Source organism: Capra hircus, chromosome 2, assembly GCF_001704415.2.
Source record: "Capra hircus breed San Clemente chromosome 2, ASM170441v1, whole genome shotgun sequence".
Lineage (NCBI taxonomy): Eukaryota > Metazoa > Chordata > Mammalia > Artiodactyla > Bovidae > Capra > Capra hircus.
The window spans coordinates 76,633,354-76,654,667 of NC_030809.1; the positions used below are offsets into that span (position 1 = coordinate 76,633,354).

The 21,314-nt window shown below is 37.7% G+C and overlaps 1 protein-coding gene across 1 annotated transcript in view; it reads left to right on the plus strand.

The window, feature by feature from the left end:
- The window catches only part of THSD7B (thrombospondin type 1 domain containing 7B), a 1,038,357-nt gene that overhangs the window by 979,712 nt on the left and 37,331 nt on the right, over positions 1 to 21,314 (plus strand). Inside the window, exons 18-20 of the mRNA XM_018062396.1 lie at positions 9,360 to 9,501; positions 10,818 to 10,933; positions 13,008 to 13,125. Of these exons, the coding sequence (XP_017917885.1) occupies positions 9,360 to 9,501; positions 10,818 to 10,933; positions 13,008 to 13,125 (376 nt within the window). The remainder of the gene's footprint in view (positions 1 to 9,359; positions 9,502 to 10,817; positions 10,934 to 13,007; positions 13,126 to 21,314) is intronic.

A 21,314-nucleotide genomic window follows, 5' to 3' on the forward strand; every position in this document is an offset into this window, starting at 1 on the left:
CACTCCAGTGTTCTTGCCTGGAGAATCCCAGGGAAGGGGGAGCCTGGTGGGCTGCCATCTATGGGGTCGCACAGAGTCGGACACGACCGAAGCGACTTAGCAGCAGCATGGTCAAGAGAATGCCCAGATAGTTAAATGAGAAAAATTACATCACAGGTGCTGGAATGTTCTTTGTGTCTTACTGTGGAAGCACCACCTTAGAGCTAAGATCACAGAGTATTAGCTTCTGCCAAAATGAGGTACAACACTTTCTGAGTGCTGATCCTACTTTTTATTATGTCACAAAGAACCCTGTGAAAGTGAGTACTCTGAATGGAACTGCTCTTCCAGCACATAAAGAGTTAACCTAGGCACTTCCTTCACTCTCCCCTCTGGCTGGGTATAATTTATGCAACTGGAGCACAAGCACCAACCACTACTCGCCCCCCACCCCCGCCTGTTTCCTGTGGAAAAAGATAGTTTAAGAAATTAAGTTTTTTCTTACAGATTTACATTTAAACATCATACTGTGCTTTTTAAAAATTTCATATTGGAGCACCGGTTGATTTAACAGTGTTGTGTTATTTGACCCCATACAATAAATGTGGGTTCTCTAGATACAAACTTAATTTAATAATTGTTTTATCCTGAAATTAATCCTGTGTTTAAAGAAAAAAAAAAAGTTTTTATGATAAAGAAAAATACCGAACAGTGACCTCTTTAAAAAAGTTACAGTTCATATTTGCAAAATAAAAACCAGATGCCTATGGCTTCCTTGGTGGCTCAGATGGTAAAGAATCTGCCTGCAAGGCAGGAAACCTGGGTTGGGAAGCTACTCAGGAGGAGGACATGGCAAGCCACTCCAGTATTCTTGCCTGGAGAATCCCCATGGACAGAGGAGCCTGGCAGGCTACAGTCCATGGGGTCGCAGAGTCAGACACAACGGAAACGACTCAGCACATGAAATAAACAGTTTTTCAATAATGACCATGACAGGCTATTTAATAGAAAAGCTATTTTGATAACCATTTTTATTATTACTGGTGGCTTCTAAATATTTTTGACCATGGCACTTAGTAAGAAATACATTTTATATCACAAATGATCGTGTATATAGTCACTTACTTATGGAGACATATATGTGCATATATAGAGATAGAAGAAGAGAGAGAGAGATATCTATATATAGATACAGATATAAATATCTGAAGTGTTCCATGAAATCATTTTCACCCTGAATATAGACAGATATTTCTCATGCTATGCTTTATCAATTCAGAAAGTGCTGATTTTGACGCACTAAACTGAGAACATAGTCCACATGGACTGTGCAATAATACATTTCGGGAAACACGGACTTGCAGGTTTAAAGACAAATGAATGGCAAGTTCTTGATAAATCAATTTATTATCTATAGGAATCAATTGTTATCCTTAAGAACTCCTCTAGTAAGATTTTTTTTTTTTTTTTTTTGCCTTTCTATACTGCTTGTGGAATCTTAATTCTCTAACAGGGGATTGAACTCAGGCCCTCAGCAGTGAAAGCAGGGTCCTAACCACTGTCTGTTGCTGCTGCTAAGTCGCTTCAGTCGTGTCCGACTCTGTGCGACCCCACAGAAGGCAGCCCACCAGGCTCCCCTGTCCCTGGGATTCTCCAGGCAAGAACACTGGAGTGGGTTGCCATTTCCTTCTCCAATGCATGCATGCATGCTAAGTCGTTTCGGTCGTGTCTGACTCTGTGCAACCCCATGGACAGCAGCCCACCAGGCTCGCCTGTCCACGCGATTCTCCTGACAAGAATACTGGAGTGGGTTGCCACTTCCTTCTCCCCCTAACCACTGGACCACCAGGGAATTCCCTCCATTCACTTTAAATAAATAGTTTTCGGGAATACATTAAATGCAAGGCACTGCACCAATGAATAAAACATCATCTCAGGGAGGATTTTGCTTTTATGCTATCAATTTCCAAGAGCTCATGCCTTGTCTCCCCAAAAGATTTACATTTTACAAGAACATCCTAAGGTTTTATAAGGAAGTGTAGTTATTTCATCCTCCCTATAAAACAAAAGCTTTACTATATTTGCCTCTAAGGAAATTAAGTTTAATTGACTTAACCAGGTTTAAGCCAAGATTTCAACCCCATCAGTCCAACAGTATGTGCTAAGTCGTTTCAGCTGTGCCCAGCTCTTTGTGACCCTATGGACCACAGCCTGCCAGGCTTCTCTGGTCCATGGCATTCTCCAAGCAAGAATATTGGAGTGGGTTGCAGCGCCCTCCTCCGGGAGATCTTCCCAACACAGGGATCGAACCCACATCTCTCACATTTCTTGCATTGGCAGGTGGGTTCTTTACCACTAGAGCCAACTGGGAAGCCCAATGTATAGTATAATAATGGATAATTTGGAAACACAAATAACCCCAAATTGTAGCTGATCAAATGGAATATAATGTTATTTCTCTCCCAGCAAACAGTCCTAAGTAGGATTTGCTGGTGGGGAAAGGATACTCTCTGCTCCATACAGTCATCCAGGGATGCAGGCTACTAGATTGTCTACCGTCTTCAAGCTTGGCTTTCAAAACCGTTCTACTCATCAGCATCCCTGCTCCCTGGAGAGGGTGAAGGGCATGGAGGAAACACGTGAGAGGTTTTAGGGTGAGAGGTGGAGTGTCATATATAGCCTCCCATTTACCTTTCATTTATCAGAGCTAAGTTACCTGGTCACACCCACCTGCAAAGAAACCTTAGAGATATGGTCCACTCCTGTGCCCTGGAAGAAAGGAGAGAATAGATTTTGATGACTTAATAACAATGTTACAAAAATCTTTCTTTAGAACTATTTAGCTCAACATTTCCAAAATGGATTTGATTATGAATCTCTTTTCTCTCAGCACCTATGAATGCACTTTAGAATATAACATACTTTGGGAAAAACTGCAATCTGGAGACTGTGAAATACCATAATGAAAAGAAATCTAAATTTCCCAGCATGATAGATATTTCTTAAAACTTTTTAAAATGTTAATTTAAAAAAATTGTTGGACTATAGTTGATTTATAATATTGTGTTAGTTTCAGGAGTACAGCAAAGTGAATCAGTTGCACATATACATATATCCTCTCTTTTTTAGATTCTCTTCCCATATAGGTCATTACAGAGAATTGAGTAGAGTTCCCTCTGCTATACAGTAGGTACTTAGTTATCTGTTCTATATATATATATATATATATATATATATATATATGAATTTATTTATATATATATGTTTTTATATATATATATATGAATTTATTTATATATATATATGTTTATATATATATATATATATATATATATATATATATATAGTATTAGTCATTCAGTTGTGTCCAACTCTTTGCAATCCCATGAACTGTAGCCCATCAGGCTCCTCTGCCCATGGAATTCTCCAGGCAAGAATACTGCAGTGGGTTACCATTTCCTTCTCCAAATACAGAAAACCATGTCAAACAAATTGTACAATTTAGTTATCAGGCAAACACTGTTGAAAACAGCTACCCAAGTTAGGAAATAGGAACTTGCCAGTGACTCACAAAGAGCTTCACAGGTTATATCCTCCTCACTCTGGTAAAATTAAACTCTGTAAAGACTTCTATGATAATCTTTTTTCTTACTTTCCTTTAGATTTATAGTCTGAGTGGGCCAGCCATTAAGTTCAAGCCTGTTTTTACATATGCCTTTAAATCTCCTTTAACCTAGCTTCTTTCATTGCTTTCTTTTTTTTCCTTCCTAGCAATTTACTGGTAAGGAAATCAGTCACCTTTTCTACTGAATTTCCCAGTATGTCTCTTAAATTGCATCCTTGTGGTGAAGTTTAACATGTTCCTCTGTCCTTAAATTTCCCATAAATTGGGAATAGCATGCAAAGGCTTAATCAGAATTATGTCTTTGGCAAGACTCCATAGAGGATGTGCTCTTTCTCAGGAGGCACATAATGTATGGTTATAGCTTTTTATGTGCTTGGCTAACATCAATGGTCAAAGTTTAAACTCATTATCATTTAGGAAACAGAAAATGGCAAACTTCCAATTCTATTATCCATTCTCATTTACTTGTGGGAGTACTACTATAAGGAGAAAATTTTGCCCCAACTGATATTTAATCACCTACTGCTCTATTATGTAATAGAGAAGACAAGAAAATACTTATTCACTGTTTATTTACCTGTTTTCACAATGAGGAGGTGTTTACCTAGCATCTTTGAATATATGTGACTATTTTTGTATCATAATGAAATCATAGATTTAAATAAATTTGATATATTTTAACCATTTTCCATTATCACCTCTACCAATGCTCAGATTGTCCTAGTTGTAGTGTTTTTAAAATGTTTTCTATGAACACTTTAGTAAAGACTCTGGTGGCCTTTGTTAGCCTCCTTGTTATCCACTATGGTGTGATGTTTCAAGCCTATTTTATGCATTTTCTTTGCCAGACTTAGAATCAGCTGTTTCTCTCTAAAAATCCCTGGCTTCTTTTAGTGGAAATGACTCTTTGGTGCCACAAGAAGAACTTCAGGGATACTGAACTTACTAGGTTTCACAGCTGCTAGACCATTTCAGTGAGTGGAATTTTGAAATATATGCTATTTCCTTTAGTTTGAAGATGAAATACTTCTTGAGTTCATGTTATGTACTAAAAGTATTTACTTAAGTTCTGTCTTACATCTATATCTGCTTTATTTTATACTAAAAATCCACTTTTTCAAAGATACTGGAGATAGAACAGAATGTTTCATAATTATGCATTTGCCATAGTCCATATAACACAGAAAACACTCCCTATACTCCACCAACATGAGTTAAAATGTTAAAGTGTAATAAAATTTTAAATGGTCATATCTTTTACATAGGTTCTCTCATTCTTTAACATTTGTATTTTATCTGTGTTTTATTTTTGTGTTCTTTCATATTTTGTCATTTCCGAAATGACCAACCACTTATTTTTGAAATAGGAGTTTTCTTCTGTTTTTGTATGCATGTCTTTCTTCTGCAGTTTCTTATCTATGGAGATGTTATTCTTTCATCCACTTTTTTCTCTTAACACCATTTTCTGGGAGTTGAATTTGACTTCTTTCTTCACTTATTTTTCTGGGAAATCAATTTTTGTGAACTTTTAGAAGCCGGTGTGATTGAGGCTTGTTTTTACCTAATTTCATTTTCATGGTCCAGGGTTCTCTGCTTTTGTTTGTTTGCTTTGAGTGGTCAAAAATTTAGTAGATTCATGAAATTTACTGGATCTGTTTTTCTTCCAACTTTGTTTACTGGCCTTTCTTTTCCTTCACTGCTAGTCCTCTTATTTTGAGCAATTTGGAAACTCTTCCCACCAGTTTCTTTCCAGTGCAGAAAATTGTCCTGGAAGGCAGTTTTGGCTTATAGTGTTGAGAAATCATTAGATTCAGGTTGCATCAGCTCCCAGAACCTGTCCATGAATTCCTTATATTTGCTTGCAGTTTAGTTTTCCAGTTTGGTGTTTTGGGGTATACCAGACACCCCATTTTTACCGTCTCCTTTCCCCTGCTGAATGTTGATAACACACAGGTTCTGTAACTTCATTCCTTGGTCCCCTCCTATTCAATTTTGAGGTTTGTGAAGACAACTTGTCATTAATTTTACTGAGCATGTAGTTGGTCTAAATGGTTTTGATTTTGCTCACCTTGTTGCACTGTGATATGCAAAAAACTTTTTTTTCACTTTTTGTAACCATTTTCTCAGACTCTCTGAGGAATTTTCCTTACATAGCATTGTTATACTATTTGGCATCTTTTATCCCGCTTTTTCAAAAAAAACAAGACTCAACTTCATAGCATATATATTCCCTTTTTTGCCTCATGAAAGATAGAGAAAGGGCTAATTAGCTAAATGGAGAAAAAAATCTCAGAATTCTCAGAATTTTCCATTCTTTAACAGAAGAAAAGCCTTGGGTTTCAATATCTGATGAAAGCTGACAAGGCCAGGCCTTGGGGATTCATGCTTTCCTCCAGAGAAGAAATTCAGAGAGTGAGTTAAATTCATAAGTACCTGGACTTATGCCAGGTTTTATTAAATTATCATTGTTAATATTAATAGTTCAGTGTTATAAAAATACAAAATTATATATTCTTCATTGGATTTATTTAGGATATAGCATCTAAGTTATCTTTCATTTTTATATGGGTAGTTTAAAACTCATTTACTGTTATAATTTATTAATTTAATGGTAGGTTCTATTATTCTGAGAGCTGTCATTTGGATTTTATGGAAAAAGTATGGGAAGGAGAGAAAATATTATATTCTCTTTTTATCAAGAATGCAGACCTATGGAGAAACGTTACATTTAGGCAATGTGATCATAGTCCAGGGTTAACCATTTGTTGCTAAGGGCAGTTTACAAAACTCCAGTCTTATTACCCAGGAAGAAGCAAATTATCCTACACCAAACATTTATTATTTAGTTTTTAGGATAATCAAACATTATCCTATACCAAACATTTATTATCTACATACTGTTGTCAGAGACAGAACAAGGCTCTCAATGTCCAAGAAAATTAAGACACACATTCTCCAAATAGCCCATGGAAAGGAATGCATACATATCAATACAAGTACAGTGGAAATGTTTACTTGATAAGGTGATTCCACTTATAAGGGTGCAAATAAATCAATGGAGGCTCTCAGAGGGAATATCTGGTTTACTTTTGACAGATAAATACAAATACTCAGGTCAGGCCCAGGGATAGAGGCCTCATTGCTAGAGAGAAAAAAAGGTATGAAGGTGCAATATTACATTGGAAGATTAAACTTTAAGGTAAGTAGTGGTTTTCGAAGTTTAAAAACCTAATCTCATAAAGGACTTATATACTAGATACTATTGGTTCTTATTGGTCATCTCCTTCCCTAGCAAATAAACTTTAGCTATCTAACATTGCCCTTTATAAGGAGATTGGTTTAAAGCTGATTTGGGGTTAGTTATCCGCACATCACATTCTCACTTCTCTATTTAGGAAGTTGACAGTGTCTTTTTATGAATATTCTAGGGGAGAGGAGATTCAGGTTTATATTTGAAGAGTTTTGATCCAATAAAGAAATCATTTAGATATAAGGCTCCTTTGTCATCCATTTTTTTCTTAGCCGACCCTCATCTGCCTTGTGACCTAGTCGTTATTTTATGAGCTTCCTATAAAGAGCTAACAAAGAGAAAAGAGTAAGGAGAAACACTAATTCATTTATGAGTTGTTAGCAGTGCTAGGGCAATTTTTATAAGGTAGGATATACAGATACCATCTGAGATTAGGTTGGGTTGTGTTTGTGGATTTCATTCACCTTCTCTGCCTGTTTCTCTGAATAGCGTTAGTAAGAGAGTTAGCTGCAGTGCTGGTTTTCAGTATATTAATTTCTAGAAAGTGATAATTAAAGTCTATATGGTTAAGAATGAATGACAATCAGAGAGTATCATTCTACAAGCATATGTAGAGACTGATAAGAGTGTGAGGTTTGAGGGAAGATACTCTTAAAAACTACCAAATTATGCTCCTGCCCCTTTCTCACCCAGGTCTAGATGAAGAACTGAGATATAGAATATATAAGTGAATTCTTCAAAGTTACAGAATTTGAATTTTGTGTACATGTTTTCACGTGTGTTATTTTCTCTTTTGCTTTATTTGGTGGTTTAGACTAAGCAAGTTCATAAATCTTATACACATTGACCTTGTTCAATCATTGATTTTTTAAGGTAGAAAAGTAGTAGAACACTAATCAGGAGTAACTTTTATGATGCTTTCATTTTCTTTCATTGGTAAATCATTGAAGTTATCACTCCTTCTCATGAGAACAATCAAATTAATTGCTGAACTAATAGTAAATTATTTGTGAGCATTAGCATGGGATTCCTTTGCAGATAATTAAGAATAATTGCCTGGTTTCAATGGCCCTTCTTGATCATCTAGAGGCAATTTGATGTAGTTAAAATGTAAAAATACTTTATAAGTATTGACAGATTATCCAACTATAAAGTCACATAAATAGTAAATGTGTTTCAATGGCTCCAAGCATTTGAAAAGAGAAGAGAATTTTGTAACATTTTTCTATATATTTCAGTGTATTCTAACATTATCACTTTGCTTAGCAGCCAAAATTAAGTTTACAGGTTGTGTTCTTGCTACAGTGTCTGAAAAGGTAAAGGAATAAAAGTTTAAAAAATCCCAAATATGGCAATGATGGTTTGATGACATGAATTCAGAGACTTTTCACTTTCCTGTGGTTTAAACATCTATGTGCCTCTAGATTTCTGGATCTGAATTATGTTGTATATAATGGTGTTACCTGAACAACCACTGTGTAAAATATATGCCAGAATTTTCAGGGCGTGACACAGGAAGTAGAAATCATGGTCTATTATGTCCTCAAAGAATTTATAAAGAAAAGGAGGAGATGGAGTAATAAAGAAACAAAGAATGATCATACAAAGGCAGATGTAATATATATGTTTATGTTTGGAATCAAATACTGTACAGTAATTCTTGAACATGGGTGGAAGGTTTCTTAGGAAGGAAGAGAAGAACTTGTCATTATTAAAAGAAAGACTGGCAATGATGAAGTCTTGATTAGTGTTCTGAAGAAGCAGCAGGAGGAGAATAGGATATAGGACATGGGAAAGGAGATTATTCTAGTAGGGAGAGCTTCTGAAGGTCCTCTGTGAATAGAGTAGATGGATGACAGATGGCAGGCAGGTTTACCTGGCTCAAGAATGTCATATGAATTGCGGCGATAAGAGGACATGCAGACCCATAGGTAAAGTGATTTTTGTGGGAGATTTTTGAAGTTCGGGCAACTGCATGAAGTGACTAATCTTCTGTGGATCATAATGCCTCCCAAATAAGTGGAAAGTTTTGTTATATTGGCAATACTGATTTCATAATTCCCTCTCTTTGTTCTGTTTTTAAAAAAAATATTTTCTCATTAAAGTGTTCTGCGTGGTTATTTCTTTGGGGCTAGACTAGCCGGAGGCATAAGGGACATTGTCTTCCTTTTCTCATTCATTTATACATTCAAAATGTTTTCATCTCTTGCTACCTGGCAAATGAATTTGAGAGTACAGAGTGTGTTTAGCAGATGAAAATGGTCCCCACGTGCCTAATTATTCATCATAATGTAGAACAAGAGCTGTCAGGTAGAAAAAACCAGACACTACTTACATTGAATCCCATAATGATTTTATTTTCTAAATATTCTGTTTCATACTCTATTCAACAGTCTCTTCCCTGTAGGTGTTGTACATGTGCCGCCCTGTATACAGATCAGCACATTCAGTGTGTCAACAAACATGAGTTCCTATCTCACTCTGCCTGCTCTTTGATTTTCATAGTCGTGTGATCCGCACACAATGCAGAGAAGAACCCGCCACCTGCTGAGGCCCTCCTTGAGCTCGAGGACCTGTGCTGAAGACTCACAGGTGCGGCCCTGCCTTCTCAATGAAAATTGCTTCCAGTTCCAGTACAATCTAACAGGTATGGCCGTAAACCACAAACCATGGAATCATGCTGTCCTAGAATGCAGCTCTCTCACGGCTTTTATTATTTCAAGAAACTAAAGCTTGTGATGTACTCACTCTACGGGGCTCACCAAGGATAAATGGCAGGCCTGACTGGACAGGGATATTTTGGAGACCTCCTTATTCAGACACGGTGTACTTCAGTGTCTGAAACTAAAGGACTGTATGACTACATTGATCTGTTCCCTGCAGCAATGATACACAGAATGCCATGACGTGTGGAATCAGGTTAAGTCTCAGCATTGACTTCATTACTAATAACCAAATGGCCAGCTGCTTCAAGGGGCAAAACAGTTGTCTTTTTCTGAAACAAATTTTCCACTGAGGTCACAGTGGCACTACTGAGGTTTCTCATGTAGAAAACCTCTAGTAAATTCTATGAGACTGTCTTTATAGGTGAGAGTTGACCTGTTGTATTTGTCCTTTTTGCTTCATTAGAGGTCCTTTAGATCATTAGTTTTCATACTAATTTTCCAAAAATACAATAAAATTTGCTTTACTGAAAAAGCATATCTTTAAAATGCTGATTTTGCTATACGTGGACTTGCTCTTCCTATTTAACTTTTAGATCATCTACAAAATATGAAAAATATTCTTAGAGAGGTTCTCCCTGTTATATGATTGAGGATCTCTTTTTCTACCCACACCAAAATAAAAATTTTTTAAGGAATTACTTATGGGATGATTTATTCTAACTCTAGCTGTTGAGTTTGTAATACAGTTAGCCAAATCTACAAAACTTTCTCTCATGAGAGTATAATTTTATTAAAGTGAGAGTTTTCAAAATGGCCCTTTTAATCATGACTTCTTTCCCTTTGGGGGGTACCTTTCTTAGCTCCACTGTACCAAATATACCAAATGATTTAGATAATTATATGTATTCATTGAAAATATCTTCAGGTTGATATCACAGACTAGCATCATTTCTGTAATTTTTTTCTTTCTCGATTACGCCCAGCAAATAGATAATTCCAAACTTGTTGTCCTTTGTGCTTAGTTTTTTTCCTTTTCCTACCTCAGCCAACTATGAGATGATTTCTATAAACTATTTGGCTTCTGACCTCAAGAAAACAAATTCACTTCTATTTGGTGATCTGATTGATTGATTGTTTTGCGATTAACGAATTGCATAATGCTTTTTGAAGCCACATAGAAATGGTTTTAGGATTCTGTGTACACTATTCTCCACTGATGCAGAGAATCAAAGGTTTGTTGTCTTTTGCTCACATGGAAATAACTTTGAAACTTGGTGCGGTGACCCTATGCCCGTAGAGTGGAGCACATGCCAGCTGAGTGAAAATGCAACCTGTGGACAAGGCATCAGGACCCGCCTTCTGAGCTGTGTGCGCAGTGATGGCAAGCCCGTTGCCATGGACGAATGTGAGCAGGTAAGTTATGTGTATTTGTACCCCACACCCATGGCTTTTTTTTTTTTTAAATAGTGTTCTGCAACCTTCACAATGCTTACTATAGATGACCCTCCCAATTTCTTCTCATCACAGCTTATCAATTAGAGTAAGAGGTACTAGTATTATACAGATACATCTCATGAGTTTGAACTTATTTACAATGACAGGAAAGGTCATTTTGCATTGGAGAAATGGGTTCATTAAAAATATAGTTCTTCATTATTTCTAAGAACTTATTTAGATGCACTTGCTTGCCAACTAACAATTGACATCAATTGACTCTAAAATCGATTTTTAGTATTGGGCAGATTCAGTTTTCCTAAGTAGGAAACACTGTCCCTTGCATGTAAGATGCACAGTGATACTTGCTATTAGAATACTCTGCTAATTTGCTAAGCAAATGTTTGCTAGGTAATAAACACAGTGCATTTTCATCTTAAAATAAGCTAAATGTCTCTCTACCAAGTTGGGTAGAGTTGGTGGGTTTTGAATTTTTGTAATTATCTATTTTTCGCCATCACAAAATATGTGGAATTTGGACAAAAGCTATAATCAAATCTCTTCCCAAATGTTGACATTTCCTCTCCAACATATAAGTGAAATGCACTATGATGGCAGTTTAGAAACAAAGATGACCATATGCTATCACATTATAAGAATCACTAAAACAGTCTTTGGAATAATTGGAAATGTGTGGGGTCAGTGAACTCAGGTTTCACGGGAATGTCTTTAGCAAACTGACAAAATAAAAGTTGTCTTATTCTCCTTTTGGAGTCCACAAGTGACAATTAAAATTATCAGAACAAAACCTCCTCACTGATCCTGAGTTAACTTTACTAAGTATTACCATAACATCTCTTTCAACCAACAGTATCACCATGGACCAACAGTACCCCTGAAACTAGACCACGTAAAATCAGATGTTCCTTTTAATGAAATTCTGCGACTGGTTAATACAGAGTTCTGTCTAACAAGTGTCAGTGATTTATTTTAACATTTGTTTCATCTCCCTCTCAAGACTGTTGTCTACTTCAAGAAAAATAAATCACCAACCTACCACAACTCAAATAAGTCAAAAATATACATTTAGTGTACATAGTAAATCTTTCCTTTTGATATAAAAGCAGTATAAACTATTCATTAATAGAAAATTAGTTTATCTTCTTTCTAAATACCACATGCTCAACAAATATTTAAAGTCCCAAATTATTAACCTAAGCAGAATACCCACATGTCTCAAGTGGATCAAAGATCTTATGTGGTCATTTCTAGTTTGCCCATATAGTAAGTAATCATGCTGTAATCAATAATTTTAGCTCAGAATGGACATTGCTAACATGTCTATATATTGAATGTTAGCATTTTCCTCAATCACATAATGTACAATTCCTAAAACTGAATATTTTGGTATTCTTTCTGTGTCTCATGGATGATTTACTCTTTCACTAAGACCTCTTCTACACTGGCCATTAGAAAATGTGTGATTTTGCCTAGATGTGGGTTTAAGAGAGGACAAGAGGGAAAGAAACAGTATCATCAGCTTTTCCCTTGATTAAGATCATGTGTATGTTTTTAGTTAATTGGTCTTTTTATGAACTTTAGATGGGTTGTTGATTTCAGTTTTATTTTTCTACTTATTGTTTAGCCTAGGTTGCTGTTAGTGTGAGCTCTCTATATATTATTGGTCTATCCAGAGGGCAAGATGCCTGAATTTAGCACTGAGTCATCCCTCTGGTTCCTTGCTGGCTGAGTGACAGGACAGATCTCTGTGTGACATAATTGCCTGCTTTCCTGGTCCCTTAAATGTGGGTCTATTCTAAAGTTGAAGGTTTTATCAAAAGAAATTTGGACTGACAAGTTTCTATGTCATGAAGTAAGGATCATCATTTTTTTAGACTTGCCATCAGTTTCAATAAGCCAGGCTATTTTTCTCACAAAAACATAGCAAAATTATTCTCACAGAATAGAGATTATTATCCCACAAAAGGATAGTGATTTGATTTGATGTTGTGATGAATTCTCCAGTACAATCATATTTCCTTCCCATCTGCAGCGTAACTTGGAGAAGCCGCAGAGGATGAACCTTCACTGCCTGGTGGAGTGTGTGGTCAACTGTCAGCTCTCGGGATGGACAGCTTGGACAGAGTGCTCACAGACTTGTGGCCTCAGAGGTATGTGGCTTTCCTGTGTTGGTTCCCATGAAACAGTTCAGGTTTTAAGTATCTCTTTGTATGTCATAGCTTGATAAATGGGCATAAGGCATGTTGGCCACATGAGGCTGACCCAGGGGAGCAGAGAAAGGGAGCCTGACTTCTTAACAGTCCTTTTGTTTTATTGTATTTTATTTATTGAAGTATACTTCACTTACAGTGTTGTGGCCATCTCTGCTGTACAGCAAGATGACTCAGTTATGCACATATGGACATTCTTCTTTTTTTAAATATTCTTTTCCATTATGGCTTAGCATGGGATATTGAATATAGCTCCCTGTGCTAAATTGTAGTACATTGTTGTTTATCCATTCCATGTATAATAGTTTATCTCTGCTAATCCCAAACTCCCACTCCTTCCCTCCCAAACTCCCCCTTGGAAACCACAAAGCTGATCTCTACGTTCATTTCTGTCGTATCTTGGGTTCCATATATAAGTGGTATCATATGGTATTTGTCTTCCTCTTTCTCATTTACTTCACTTAGTATGATAATCTCAAATTGTATCCATGTTGCTACATATGGCATTATTTTGTTCTTTTTTATGGCTGAGTAGTACAAGGCAGAGGGTGAAGAACTGGCCTGGTAACAGTGGCAGACACCAGAGGGGGTACTGGCCCTGTGAGATGGTGTTTATGCTGAAGGTCCTAAGTTCAACAAACTCAAAAAATGTTGACCTCCATGGTTTTTGGAAGAAGTGTGTGTTATATAAGTCAAACTGGCTCCTGTATCAGGTAACCCCCTAATAACAGTGACTTTGTATCATACTGTGATGTGCTTAGTCGCTCAGTCGTGTCTGACTCCTTGTGACCCTATGGACTGTAGCCCACCAGGCTCCTCTGTCCATGGGAATTCTCCAGGCAAGAATACTAGAGTGGGTTGCTATGTTCTCCTCCAGGAGATCTTCCCAACTCAGGGATCGAACCCAGGTCTCCCACATTGCAGGCAGATTCTTTACCATCTGAGCCACCAAGGAAGCCCAGAACTGGAATAGGTAGCATATCCCTTCTCCAGGGAATCTTCATGACACAGAAATTGAACCAGTGTCTCCTGCATTGCAGGCAGATTCTACCAGTTGAGCTACCAAGGAAGTCCCTAGTATCATGGGTTAGAGACTAATTTTTCACTCACGTAAAGGGAGGGGTCGTTTCTGCTTCACAGAGTCCATCAAGAACATAGGTTGATGGAGGCCCTACCACTTTAACATAATCAAATTTTTCTGGAAGGTGATATCAAGCTGGTCCTGTGGAGGTTTTCATGGATCAGGGTGGAAGTTGTATACATCTCTACTATCTTTATTCTACTGAATAAAATTTGGTCCCATTTCTTCAGTTCAGTGCAAGATAGCAGAGCAGGAAATGTAGTTTCTGGATGAGCAATCACTTCTTAGCAACAGTATTATGGAGGAAACAGTTCCTATGGAGGAAAGGGAGAATAAACCTTTGCTGAACAAATAGCAATCAATACCAAAGTTCCCAGGTAAGTAATGCACAATGGCAGGGAATGCAGAAGGCAACTGGTGCTTGGGAGCTAGGTAAATAGCAACATGATGGCACTTGGGACCAAGACTTGTGTGCATGTAAAGAGAACAAGGAGAGTGTACCAGAAAAGCACAGAGCTGAGGTTTAGGTAAGTTTCTGGTCCCAAAAAAGAATTATAGTTTATCTAAGGTAAATGACAGAAATTTGGAGTAGGGGCCTAGGGAAAAGCCTGCTGTATAGGTAATCACAATGTAGAGGAGGAGAAGGAAGAACTGCGTGTTGCAGAAATCATGGAATCTGATAGGGAAATGGGGCTAAAAACCCTGGATCTGATCACCAAACAAAGACAGTTGGAAGGAACTTTTTAGATGCTCTGTGACTGGACCACTGGCACTGGGATATGGGCTCATCTCTAAGCTACTCTCAAATGAATATGCTGGGACTATTAATCCTTCTCTGCCTTAGTTGGGATTGTCTGAGGAACTGAGGCAGGATACAGCACAGAAGAGGGGCTCCTCTGTGAACTCAGCTCTCAGGGCCTGGAGAGAACAGAGCTGACAGCAGTACTCAGGATATGTGTTAGGAAAACGTAGCTAAGGAAATTGAAATTTACTTCCTCAAAGAGCATCACTCGAAATGAAAAGATGAGGCTCACAATGCCCAGTGATAACAACATGCCATTTCCTACACATCTGAAAGCCTGTAGAAGCACATCAGGAAACCAAGTGGTAAATCTTATGACCAAGATTTCAGTGAGTGACCTAAACTATTTTCTCAATTATTCTGATTGGCAGCATGGTGTAGTTTCCAGTTAGGCATCCACTTTAAGGCTGGGTAAATCCAGGTCTGAATTGTAGCTTTTTAGGCAAATGACTTACTCTTTCTGAGTCTCAGCTTCTTCATCTCTAAAATGGAATTCACGCACATTAGAAGCTTTGTTTAGGATTTGAGAATTAAATGCTAGGAAACATATGTAGCCATAGAGCACAGTATCGGTGTTTACTGTGTGTTAATGTTCGTCTCCACCCTCCTACCCACCAGCAGGAGAGAGTTTTATCAGAGACTCCCTCAGAGTTTATAAAGATTATCCCACAGACTCACTTTCTCTCATCATCTACTCTCACATCTCATCCTTCACCCCACTCGAAGTCCATACATTAAAGTCACAACCTAAGCAATGTTTTGAAAATGCAAATCTGAATACTTGTTTTTCTACTGACTTGAGTCATTTATCCATTAAATAAATACTAATGTGCCATTCAGAGTACAATGAGTTGGACGTAAAGCAGTGAGGGGAAAAAAGACAATTTCCTGATTCCCATGATCCCCTGATACCTACAATCTAGTTGAGGGACAACAGACACCAAGCAAGTAGGTAATAATATGTGGAAATGAAAGCACTAAGTAACAGAGCACTGATTATTTGCATTAGCAATGTGAATAACTGGTTGCTACCCTGTCCAGGGTGAGCCACCCTGATTATCCCACAGCCAGAAGCCCTGTAGTCTTATGCTCATGGGCCTCTGCCAGGAGGTGTGACTCTCACAGGGGTAACAAGTCGCATAAAAAAGCAGAGAAAGGATGAAGTCCTGCATGGTGAGCACAGACCGCAGGACCTATAGGATCTCACAGTGCCTGTCTGTCTGTTCCCACAACCTTCTGTTATCATATTGGTTCTCTGCTGCAATGTAGTATATTTCAGTCATAATCTTGAGTGTCTGCTTCCTTACACTTTGCCTTCCATGGAATATCTCACTGTTACCCCACTATCACTCGCTACTACTTTAATATGTATAAATTGGATCAATTTTCATATCTGTCTAAGGAATCAGTGATCTTGTTTGAGTTTTTCATGGGTGAATCCCTCTAGTTCCCATTAAACACACTGCATGGCATATCAGGGAAGTCTCAGCTAACATTTGTTATTGCCCACGTGGTTCTGTGGGCTTCCCAGGTGGTACAGTGGTAAAGAATCCACCTTCCAGTGTAGGAGACACAGGGGCCATGGGCTTGATCCCTAGGTCAGGAAGATCCCCTTGAGAAAGGTATGGCAACCCCCCGCCCCCAGGATTCTTGACTAGAGAATCCCGTGGACAGAGGAACCTGGAGGGCTGCAGTCCATGGAGTCACAAAGAGTTGGACATGACTGTGTGATTGAGAACACACAGGTGGTTCTGGACCATAGGGGGAAAGCTGGAAGGGGAAGAGCTTGCAGACTTGATCACAAGTCCCAAAGGAAGTCAAACCCTGCTAGTGGCTATTTTCCTCTCTCTCTAATTGACATCATAAGTCTTAGGTATCATTAATCCAGAATGTGTTCAGTGCAAGGAACACACTGTTTTTGTCCCCAAATCTTAATTCTGCCACTATACAAAGTCAGTGAGACATGACAGATCTTCATGTTATGAAGGTTATGATACACAACCTTTGAAAATGGGACCCCAAATTGTAAGTTTAGTACCATAAAATATTACTTTGATTTTTTAAAGGAGTTCTGTTAGTGCTGTGGACTCATCAGACCTTTTTAGTCTAGTAGAAAAACAAACAAGGAAAAGCCCTTTCCAAGTCTGAATCCCACTATTGGAGATTTCTAGGCAATTAGAGTTTGAACTTAAATTCATCTTTTCTAATCTTTAGAATAATAAACACTCAAAAGTTCCCTAAGGAAAGTCACTGTGTGAACTAAGGCACAGAATGAATTGCAAAAAGCACTTGGAAGTCATGTGATAGCTTCTACTGCACATAAATATAGTACTAGTTACAAATCATTTCTAGCTAGCTTCTAAGGGTCTGCTCAGATAACTTCTTGGGAATCCTTTCTTGACCTTTAGATTCTTTGATCTCCTAAATTAAGATATAATAATGTCTTTTAAAAAATATTCCATAATCCTGATATTTGGCAAACCCTCCAGGAATCTAAATGTATATGTACTCCATTTTCTTTCTTTATTCAATCAAAATGTATGAAGTTTACACCTATTATCCTGACACCAACTTGTGTATACTTTCATTGTCAAAAGCAATACTGTGGAAAAGAAATTACATGGAGATGCTCCTATTCTCACTTCTGTTCTTGAAGGCAGGGCTGTAGAGAAGTTTACTCACATATTTCATAACTACTCATTGGAAGTTTCCCCAAAGCCAGGCATTCTCCCAGGAGCTAAAAACACACTGTGTATAGAAAGGATAAGATCCCAGGGAAACAAAGTCCCCTGACTTCATAAAACTAATATTCTAGTAGAGAACTAGATGGTAATGATAAGAAAGACAGGCAGATGACAAATAAATAAGTGAATATACACAGAGGTAACATGCATCAATAAGTGCTGTGTTAAAACAAAAAAGTCATGAGATGGAGAATAACAAGTATTTGCAGGGAAGTGAGGGATGAAAGAAGAGAGGCCACGAAGGAAGTATTTCTGTCAGAATTCAATGACAAAGTGATGCTGTTCATGTCACTGGTGTTTTCTTCACTAGCTTTTCAGGGTTTAATCTCACAAGCCTTTTTTGCATACCTGTTGCATCCAAGGCTCTATATCAGGACCTCCAGACAACAATATGAAAAGGACTATTTTTCTGATTTATTTGTGCCCAGTCTTTAAGAAATAAAATGAAAAGTACAAAGAATAGGACACACAGCCCTTGAATTTTTAGGCTCTTCATGGGTTCTGTTCTATTCCTTTTATCCATTCTATTCCAGTCTATTCTATTCCATTCCATCCCACCAGCCCTCAAGCTACCTCCCCATTCCAGGCTTCCAGGTCTAGTCTTCCAGCACTGCTCTCCCCTGATCACTAATCCCTGGCAGATAGAGAACTCTGTATTTAAACCATGCCTTAATCCCCATGCAGCACAAGCTGAAAGCAACAAACAGTGAATAGTCAAAAGCCACAACATGTGGCACAGATGAGCTTGTTTCTTAAGAGACCAAACTCTTGGCGCTGAAAAGGTTGGAAGCTATCATTGAAAAACATCTGTGCCTTGTCTCTTCTAAAACGGTGTGCCCGCAGCTGTCTTGCATATGAGCCGCTCTCTTTTTTCCAACTAGTAATGGCAGTGGGGCAGGGACCACAAGAGGAGACAGTTTATTTAGTCACATTCACGTATGCAAACAAGTTGCTTGGGAGTCTCCTTCAGCACCTGCTGCTCTCTGCTGATTTCTTTATCAAACGCAAATGCACGCAATTGTCTCCTTTTAGGAAGTCGCTGGGTTGTCAGGCAAATCCTGGTGAGCTGGGTGTTCCAGAAGCTTCCCTAGAGCCACACTTTGCCATCTAAACCAAAGAACTACCTTGATCTAAGAGGATATTTTGACATGAGCTCTTTCTTTATTTCCAAAAGTCTGGATTATGTCTTTAATGTGCATCCGATGCTTGGCATATACCTTCTAATTGTGTTAAAGATTTCAAGGTCAGAATAGCTTGAATCTAATTTATTTCATGTTAAAGAGAGACCATTCTAGGTTTCCACTAAGGGATCCTTTTAGATAGATTTTGAAGATCAAAGCATGTAATAGAAGAGCTTATTTGGATTAGTGATGTTCTTTGTTGAATTTTCATCCATTCAGTTTTACACTGAACTCCCTAAATTTAGCATATCATGAATTATTCATAATTATTTTAACTGATAACATTCCAAGAGAGTTATTAACCCCTTATGATTTGTCCCTCTTTCATATTTTAATTCAGTGCACATGAGTTTATAGTATTTTTCTACACTGTGTAATCCAGCCTGCCGCTTGTGTGTCCCAGATGGCATATGATTATCCTGTCAACTCTAACCCATAATGAAAAAATAATTTTATATTAACTGCAGAGAATCAAAAGTTTGTGATTCCAGCTTTTTCATTTTCTTTTTTTTTAAGATTTTATAAGGCAAGCCAGTAACCTTCATTTTTAGTGTCAGGATAAATTATGATCACTATAGTATCCTTGGTCATATACAGTCCAATAGTTATAACAGCTCAAACTTATTTACTATATCAAACAATTAGTTCCTATGACAAGGAACAAGGGGCTAAATTGTAGAATGGAAAAAAATAAAGACTAGACAAGAATATCTAGTTTTCAAGGTGGCTTTTCCAAAGGCAAGTTGTAAGACTCTTGAGCCACAATTTGCAGACCTCACTTGAACTTTTTATCTGTAAAATGATGAATATTAGAATAACTACTTTTTAGTATCTATTGGCCAAAGGCAGTTATTGGTGCCAGGAGTATTAGAATAACTTTTTATGAAAGTATTATGAAATTATAGCCATAATTGTACAGGTAAGGTGACAGGCAACTAACCCGCTCAAGGTCACGCAGCTTGTCAGTTGCAGAGGACAGATTTGAACTCAAGTTGACTTCCCTAGTGGCTCAGACAGCTGACAAATTTACTCTGACAAATACCCAAAAGTGAATGAGTTGTCACAGAGAAAGTACTAGTGACATAATTTTAATTACCATTTTTTTTCTAAAGGAAAAATGAAACACATGAATATAGGTAACACATTTATTGCAGACGGTAGACCTAAGTGTACTTCTCAAACTTGTTCAAGTGGCCTTGAACAGATATCATCTGATACCTGACTTGGACCAGATAAAATTTGTTGGAAAACAGATGATTTTGGAATTGGACCTATTTTTTGTTATCATCCTTCTTGTTGTGTGACTTAGCTAATTATTTAATGTCTCTGGGCTTCAGTTTACCACATATGAAATATGAGACTGGGATTCTTGTTGAAGTGATAGATTTGAGGGGCATGGGGAGAGTGGGTGCTTTCAGGTGAAGGGAGGCAAAGAAATCAGATGTAGGAAGAGAAAAGAACTAAGCAATAATATGCTATATCATCTCTATATCCTAGAACACTGTATTCACTCAATTAATTTAGGCCCTTCCTCCATAACGAGGAATACTTTTATAATGACCAGTGGAATTATACAATAAATTGCCTTAACCACAGAAACATATGTGATTAAAATTGGTTAATAGATTGGCATGACCAGCCATTAACAACGTTTTTGATAGTATCCCTTTGTTTCTTTTTCATGTATTTTGTCATCTGCTAGTATTTTCTACTGATTAATATTAGGTTGTTGTTCAGTTGCTCAGTCGTGTCTGATTTTTTGAGACCCGATGGACTGCAGCATGCCAGGCTTCCCTGTCCTTCACTGTCTCTCGGAGTTTGCTCAAATTTATGTCCATTGAGTCGATGATGCCATTTAACCATCTCATCTTCTGTCACCCCCTTCTCTTCCTGCCCTCAATCTTTCCCAGTATCAGGGTCTTTTCCAATGAGTCGGCTCTTCACATCAGGTGGCCAAAGCATTGGAACTTCACCATCAGTCCTTCCAATGAATATTCAGGACTGATTTCTTTTAGGATTGACTGGTTTGATCTCCTTCCTATTCAAGGTATTCTCAAGAGTCCTCTCTATCACCAAAGTTCGAAAGCATCAATTCTTTGGCACTCAGCCTTGTTTATGGTTCAACTCTCACATCCATACATGACTATGGAAAAACCGTAACTTTGACTATATAGACCTTTGTCAGCAAAGTGATGTCTGTGCTTTTAAATATGCTGTCTAGGTTTGTCATAGCTTTTCTTCCAAGGAACAAGTATCTTTTAACATCATGGCTTCAGTCACATTCTGCAGTTATTACGGAGCCCCCCGAAATAGTCTCTCAC